Source organism: Corvus brachyrhynchos, unplaced genomic scaffold (assembly GCF_000691975.1).
Source record: "Corvus brachyrhynchos isolate BGI_N302 unplaced genomic scaffold, ASM69197v1 scaffold33, whole genome shotgun sequence".
NCBI classification, from domain to species: domain Eukaryota; kingdom Metazoa; phylum Chordata; class Aves; order Passeriformes; family Corvidae; genus Corvus; species Corvus brachyrhynchos.
Genome location: NW_008237254.1, coordinates 934134 through 942326, shown reverse-complemented (window position 1 = coordinate 942326; position 8193 = coordinate 934134). Strand labels below are relative to the sequence as shown.

Sequence of the window (8193 nt, the reverse complement as noted above, 5' to 3'; positions counted from 1 at the left end):
TAGTATTTTGGGAGTTACACTCATATTTGACCACTGATTTTCTGTAACCATGTTCTCTGACCTCTGTCAAATCTGGTTGGAATAGGATGTACAGTTCAAAAAGTTTGTGAGAGACAGTGCTATTGCATAAAGAAACTGAATTAAAAATAGGTTCAAAACTGTGCAGTCCATGTTGTGTCCTATTGTCAAGTCTCGACAGGAAGTAGAAGAGCACTCACGGTGGTTCTGTATTTGACATTACCATTCTGGAACACAACAAAGCACTGAGGAGAGTGACTGCCACTTATCTTTTTGAGGAGTGACTTCAGTATAAAGTGATATTGTCATTTCTTTTATGCCACATCCTTAACAGCAAGAGAAATTCTGGCTTATTTGTAAATTAATGGCTGATATGTAAATTGTTTTCCATTGAGATTACTTCATCAACTACTCACTACACTTCACAGTGCTTTTAAAAGAAAACACAATAGAGAGAAGTTGCCAGTGACCTTGATTTTATTTAGGAGCACATAAAAAAAGTTATGCCACAGCTTTGGTTGACTGGAATGATAAATATACTTAAATTTCTACAGTTGGTTTTTTTTTTTTTTTTAAACGGTAAACAAGCGTACATTCAGTTGTATGCAAGACCAACATTATCAGTAACACAATTACACTACAGGAAATGAAATCCTTGAAGTATATAGCTGTGAAACCCTTCAGATTTTGGTATTTAACCAGCATTGTTAGAAATAGTCTGCTGAAGCCATTTCATATATGGTAAACACTGAAAAAAGACCCTGTGGCAAAGTGAATGTAACTATAGTTGCACTGGCTCTGGAGATGAGTAAGAGCCCTACCTAAACATCTTACTTGTAAGCTATGTCTTCTGCAGCTTAAACATGAAAGGAATTACCTAACTTGCACTTATGAAGTCCATTCTTACTACTCAGACATTTGAAGAAGTGGTCTATATTTTCATACATCTGGGATACTTATAACCCAGTAATTTTTCATGCTACAGAAGAAAATTAAAATAATTGCTTAGACTGGATGATTATTCTAAATAACCCCATAACTCCATGTTCCACCAATTTACAAATGCTTCTTACATCTCTTATAAAATGTTTTTTTCCTTTTTTTTTTTTGTGTTTTTTTGTTTGTTTTTATTTTGGGAGTTTTTTGCCTTTTTTTGTTGTTTGTTTGTTTTTTTGGTTGGTTTTTTTGTTTGTTTGTTTTTTTTTGTTTGTTTTTTTGAGAGCTGCTGTCAACCACCTAGACTGGAAGGAGGGAGGTATGAAAATTCCCAGGCCATGACGAATCCTGAGTATTTTGCAACAGTATGCACTGAGTTCTGGTGGTCCACAGTCTCTCTCTTTGCTGAAAGGATGATAATAAAGCATAGATGGAATATTTACAATTTTTAGACTAAACCTACTAGCAGACCAGCTGTAACCATTTCTCCTTCTACAAAACGTGCTTTTTAATATCACCTTATTGTAGAAACATATGGCAAAGAAAATAAAACTGTCTTTTTTAGTAAACGTAAGAAGGTTTTGATAAAAACATATAAAAGACAGTTTTATCTGCTGGATGATATACAGGTACCCGTATACAAACATGTATACCAAACAATAAAAGAGAAGGTAGAGTTGAATGTTACAGGTCTGATGTAAACACAGAAAAAAAAAAGAGTAGTCAAAAGTGCTGATACATGAAATCACTCCATCATGCCTAATTATTGCAGCATATATGATATAAAATAATTAAAATGCAGAAAACATCTGCTTATCTCCAAACCAAGGAAAAGAGATCTCTTTGGAAATGTAGTTAAATTAAAAACAAGTCAAGACAAGTGTTATGGTTCAGCACACAGAAGAAATTCACAGGAAGATTATAAATTCCTGAAAATAGAAGTTTGTGATGACAACAGACAATGCCTTCGTAACAGTGACATCAACAGAGCCACTGTAACACATACCATTTTCTTTTTGTACAGGTTTACAGTAGATATTTGAAGACACAGAAAAAGTTCATGTGCAGCTTTTCCATTAAAAGCTGTGCAGTTCATCAAACTGATAAGTAGTATATTTCCTGAAATGTTTTAGGAAATGAGAAAAGACACTTGACCTAAATACTGTGCACACTGGTTAACCATGTATAAACTAAAGATTCTTAAGTGCACTATGAATTGCAGACATGAATGGCTTTTGAAAGCTCAGTAATTTGCTTGAATTCACACCAAAGAACTGTTTAGGAAGTTGTTTCCAGTTTTGTCTGATCATTTCTCCTCAGAAAGAGTTTCACCACGAAGTTCTGCATCTTGTGAGGCCTCTTCAAGAGGTGGTTTAATATTAGATACATTAACAGGAGATCCAAGGGTAGCTGTACAAATAGAGAGAAAAGAAGTACTAGGTTTTACACTTAATATCCATGCTAAAAAGCACCAAAGGCAAGAAAAATGCATGTTACCTAGGACAGAAACAAATAAGCTACACTATCTAATGAAATCTGAAATCCAAGTGAAATTTGGTCTCTAAACAGTACAACCATCCAAAAGCAGACAGTGTAGCTAGCCAGCAGTTCAGACTGAATATTCTAATGATTGAATGCATCATCTTGTTATTGGCAGCTTTAGTCTGAACAGGGTCACAGAGCTCTACATTAGGTGTTCAGAAAACATCTTAGCAATTCTGTCACTTAAATAAGTGAATTTACTTTGTCTTACTTGGAGATAGCTGTCATACTTCAAAGCAAAAGCTCATGAACTTCAGGCCACAGAAAATGGAACAATTCAGAGGATAAGAAAAAGTAACTATTAACACAGTTTTACTGCTAAAGGTATTTGTGCAATGCTATTGAGTTCTCACTGACCCACAAAATTATTCCACTTATGTGTGGAATGTTAATAGCTGCCCTATGAAGTCATGTAATATGTAAGAAGAATTATGCTGTTGGAAATAATCAAGTTAGTCATTTTGCCTTTGACAGAATTACTTACATAATGTTAGTTTCTCTACAGCTAGCCTTTCAGGCAAAGTTTCAAGTGGAGTTGGTTGAATTTTTGCAGGGGTAAATGTATTTAAAGAAATTTTTCTTCCTGAAAGGGGCATCAGGTAAGTTGGAGAAGCTGAAATGGTGGTGAAAAAAAGAATCATTATTAATAAAAATATTCTCACCAGAGCCGGATGTCAAAAACTGTAACCACAGGACTGTGTATCCATCCAGCAAAATAGATACCACATTCATACAACTGGCTGCTCACCTACTGATTTTCAACTCTAGTGTCGAAACTTCACAACATGAAAGACAATTCTAAAAATCTCTTTTTTACCTCAGAAAGCAACATAATAAGTTCATGCTGTTACGAGAGAATTTCAGTAACAGGTGCTTTGCCAGAAGATTGGCAAAAGCATTAGTGCTATTTCTCACAGGTTATGTGAGATTGCATATGTTATAGGAGATTGCACCTGAATCGGCCTTGAGTCCAACACGTCTATGAAAAGTGCACACAATGCATTAATCTCTAGACAACCTCCAAATAGTACAGGAAAGCAGGAGAGCTAAACATCTACAACTTTAACTGTATCAGGTCTATTTTCCAACCACTCCTTGGTAGAGAGGTGACAACTGTACTCTAGAAGTATGACATTTTGGTTTTCAGTATTTCTTCATCCTATATACTCTCAATTCTGAACGGATTTTGAAGACACACAAACTTCCTAACCAGTATAAAAAGGCATCTTAAATAGCTGAGAATTTTCCTGTACTTGTAAGTTTCACTGAGCTCTTTTTCAGTAACATCAATTTTCTTAAATTGCTTATATTCCTTCTCAAATATAGGAGGCATACCCTATCAAATAAGCTGCTGATTAAAATCTAAACTGTATAAAATAATAGGGGGAAAAAAATGGAAAAATCCTGCAGCAGAAAAAAGGGAAAAGTCCTAACAGGTAGAATACTGTTGTATCAGTACTTGCAAGTACAAGTTTTCTGATCAAAGCATGAGTCTTTAAACACTTCCTTAGTAAGAATGATTGTCAATCACCTGACACATTATAAGCATCTTAATATGTGGTAAATCTGACCTAACTGAAACCATTTCCAAAGACACAGCAGTAGAATCACAATGGGAAATCATTTTCCCAGACACATGCACATGGATGGAACTTAGCTGTATTTCTTTTCAAAATCACCTAAACATGCAGCAGAAACTGCTAAAAAGATAAGAAAAGCAGTCTACAGGTGAAACCCCAAGTAATATTGAAAGAAACAGGAAATAATGAAGTTTTACATGTAAATGCAATACTATTCTGCTGAAGTTACTGCCAGTACAACAATACAGTATAAAGCTGGGAATACTGCATGCTCCCTGAAAAGCATTACCTGTGATTCAGCTGACAGTGCGGACAGTACAGAGAAGTCAATGTAATAATAAAGGCAATAAACTGACTATGATTTCATTAAATCCTTAATTTACTACCTCAGCCAAGAGAGACATTACTTCAATGAATTTTAAGTGTCCATACCCACAAAATGATAGTGCAAAATGTAAAATTATGGTTTATGTACATTTTCATTTTCTTCAAAAGCAGTATTCCCAGTTTACTTGTTAACTGCAAAACACTGCAAGGATTAACTAGACAATAGTTAAGAATTTAAAATTAGCATAATTACAAACTAAAACCAGTACATGTCTCCTGTAGATTTTCCCTTGATGGAGCAGCAACAGAAGCAAGAAATTCATCCACCTGCTTCAGAGACAAGGAATTGTGTAGAGTTTCCAAAGGGCAGATAGAAGGCACCATGGAATACAGTTCAAAACCTAAATGAAAAAAATAATAAAAAAAAGAGATTTCCAAACATAAGACAGGATTTAAGGTACTGCATTAATGCATGATAAAAAGTGCACATTAGCATGTGCAGGCATAGGACTCTTGAAATCATGGAAATTAAGTATTACAGGAGTCCGAACAAGGTGAGCCAATTTCCAGCATATACTAAGCTAAAGATACTGTGTAACATACCATGGGATACAAATCCCGTGTACACATGAAGTACATGGGTACACATAAATTATTCAAACATTAGAACTGTGCTCTACTCCCAAATCAGTTCATGAAAAGATAATTTCCCTTTAGGACAAACTTAGCAGATAACTTAAAAAAAAAAAAAAAAAAAGTCAGGAAAAGGCAGAATTTTTCCTACTCATTCTCATACCTGGCACAAGACTAGATAGATAATTCATTCATGCAAGAAAGTAGGATAGCTATTTTGTTAGCAGAAAAGAGCTAAAAATGCTGTATCTTCCAAGAAATAAATTTGCAGAATTCATGTTCTATCATCTTCAGTATTCTGTGAAAACAAACTGTTGCCTTTAATATCAAAGGAAAACCACTGTTAGCATTTTTATACCTTGAGGCTACATGGTTTTACTTTCTGAGACAGATATACACCTACCTTTGTGCATTTAAAAACAGTATTAAAAGACTAGAAATTTCATATATTAGAACAAGTAAGTAAAGCAACCCAAAAATCTAAGAATTTTTTGGACTATGCTTTTCTATGTCAGTATTGATCATACACTAACCATGCTTATTCATATTACTAACAGACTAAAAAGCATTTAAACATCTTGGCTAAAAAATAATTTTCAGTCCTCTAAAGTGTGGTAACTCAATAAACAGCTTTTCATCCAATTGCATTTCAGAAGAGGAAAATATGTCCATTAGTGTTTTCAACATACAGCTGTAACATTAAAACTTTGCAATTCAATACTGTAAATTTCTGCTAAGACAATTACATGAAGAAGCAATAGTGAATGAGATAATGTTTAGAATTTCAGTTCAAGGTACATTCGAGATAGCATTATGACTGTGAACTGTTCTTTTCCATAAAATAATAAGCAACAATGTTCCTGTGATATCCAATGTTGCCCATTCACTCCCCATTAGTACTTTGCATAAGGAAGAAATTCAACAAGATTTCAACCCCCAAATGTCTATACTTATATTTAGATCCACCTTGGCCATACTCAAGTTTCAGGGACCATTGCTACAAATATTCAACCAACTGAAGTGTACTTATGTCAGCTTCACTTAGATTATAAACAAAATGTGGCATTTCATGAAAACTTGGGGTTTGTATACAAAAGAAACAGCACCATACTGTTAATTTCTACTCCCCTATAAGGTCAGTAGCTAACTTTCAGTGTAAGCACTAAGATGCTTGGCATAGATATTAATACCCTAAATAACTATATGCATGCATGTAAAGCGCAAACCCTTTCGTTGCATTACAGTAAAACGTAAGATTTCTCTTTACCCTGACAGAAAAGTAACTATCACTTGAATGAGAATGTTTTTCTGATTTTGCAATTAATGAAGTGGGACAATGTCAGGTTAACTTTTTTGTAACTATTATTGTTATAGTCCATGTTATAGAGAACCAGAAAGGAATTCCAAAATGCACTCATGCCCTTTAAAAAAAAAAGAGAAGAAATAAAATTTTATTGGTTTAGGAATTTCCCCTCCAAATTTTTTGTTGACTTTTGACAATTCTGCTGTCCGCTAATCATATCCCATAAAGTCATTGTAGTATCTTTATGTCTAAGGGATATGGCTTAAACCATAATCTGGAAATCTGCATGTAGGGTTTCATTTGAACATTTTCTTATAAGTATTGTATGATGTTATGAGAAATAAATTTGAAATTTTATGATGAAGAAGCCCGACAGTATCCCTTTAAGAAGGCAATTTCCTGTACACTAACAGCCTTTGATCTTTGGCTGTATTTGTTCTTAAAGCATCAAAAGGCAAGACAATGAAAGGGTTAACGCAGCATCTCAAAAAGCCACCCTGCTGTCTTAAGATTCAAAAGCTGTAGAGACATACCACTGGAGCCTAGAAATTCCACAGAGGAAATGGACCAGCACCTAAAGAGGTGTGGGTGTTCTGCAGAGGCCCAGAAAATAAGGTATAGCATTTTCAGAAGATACTTGTTTCACCATGTTCCTTGAACTAAAGATGGGGGGGGTAGTCTGAAATGAGTTAAGAGGGTGGGATAACAACATAAAAGTAAGAAAAAAACAGAGTGAAAGGGACAAGGATAATCAAAGTGATAGTCCAGAGGACAGACGAAACAACATCAGTATGGAGTTATGTTAGTAGAGAACCCTTGGAAACCTGCAATATACTTAGGGTTCACAGGAGCTCGTACTGCATGCATTGGTCTTGTTGAAGATGTGTGGTAAAACTGCTGCATTAAATGAATCAGAACAACCAGTGTGATCAAAAAAAGCTATTTAGATCTTTTTTTTAAAGAACGGAGTCACAAAAAGTGACTAAATGGAACAGAAAGTAATCATATTAACCACAGATTCTCAAATGCAGTTCTTACTTTCTGACCTTGTATGTTTAGGAAATTTTGTTTGGTTTGAGTCTTAACATAAAAAAAAATGTACTCCTGACTTTTCCATTTGAAATAGGACACTAGATTTGGCCTTTTAGATCAACCACAGTCTTAATGGTATAAATTCAGCCTTACTACAGTTTTCTTTCAAGAAGCACTGCAGTGCAAAAAAGTCACTATGGGTTTAAAATGAATGTAACAAAAGACTGCTTCTAAGCAAAGCCAAACAAAAACTCGAGACTTTTTTTTGAAACTTTCTTTCTAAGCAAATATATTTTTAATCTAACATGAAAATACTGATGATTTCCACTGCGATTTCAGTATCACTATCACTGAACTCAGCCAGCCGTCATGCACATTTTAAAACTGCAGTTAAGAAATCTGGAAAAGCTACATTCAGGTCCGATGGGTGCTGAAGAGTGAGTCTACTTTTCATGAACAGGATATATCTGGGGCCAATTTAATCATGTAGAAAGGGAGGTGCAAAATATTTTGCTGAGGAAGAAAAAGACATACCTCTGTCCTGTGTGTTAAACGAGAATTTTTGCAAACTGAAGACAGTTAACTCTCACTCTTGAAGTTCAAGAGGTCAATGCTGCTCAAGAAGTCACAGCTCTCTTGCTGTGATTTTTAGTGCAATATTTAAGTAATTTGCACATCTGATGAACAGAGAAGTATAAGGTAAAATAAATTTTTGTCCCATGAAAAATATAGCAATTTAGCTTCTGCTTTAGTTTTTGGAATTTAGCATCACTTCAAGAAGATAACTCCAGCTGTCAATTCAGTGATTTATTTTAGAATGGG

The 8193-nt window shown here is 34.6% G+C and overlaps 1 protein-coding gene across 9 annotated transcripts in view; it reads right to left on the bottom strand.

The window, feature by feature from the left end:
• Positions 1 to 477: 477 nt before the first annotated feature.
• The window catches only part of PPIP5K2 (diphosphoinositol pentakisphosphate kinase 2), a 48052-nt gene continuing 40336 nt past the window's right edge, over positions 478 to 8193 (bottom strand). For 6 of the 9 annotated variants that reach the window (XM_017730501.1, XM_008630793.2, XM_017730505.1 and 3 more), the window contains 3 exons: positions 4673 to 4804; positions 2981 to 3109; positions 478 to 2364 (listed from right to left, as the gene is read on the bottom strand). In XM_017730501.1, coding sequence (XP_017585990.1) covers positions 2261 to 2364; positions 2981 to 3109; positions 4673 to 4804 — 365 coding nt within the window. In that variant the 3' untranslated portion in view covers positions 478 to 2260. Of the gene's footprint in view, positions 2365 to 2980; positions 3110 to 4656; positions 4805 to 4977; positions 7019 to 7905; positions 8049 to 8193 lie in introns of those variants that run through there. The other 3 variants (XM_017730503.1, XR_001860707.1, XR_001860708.1) reach the window with 3 other exon arrangements.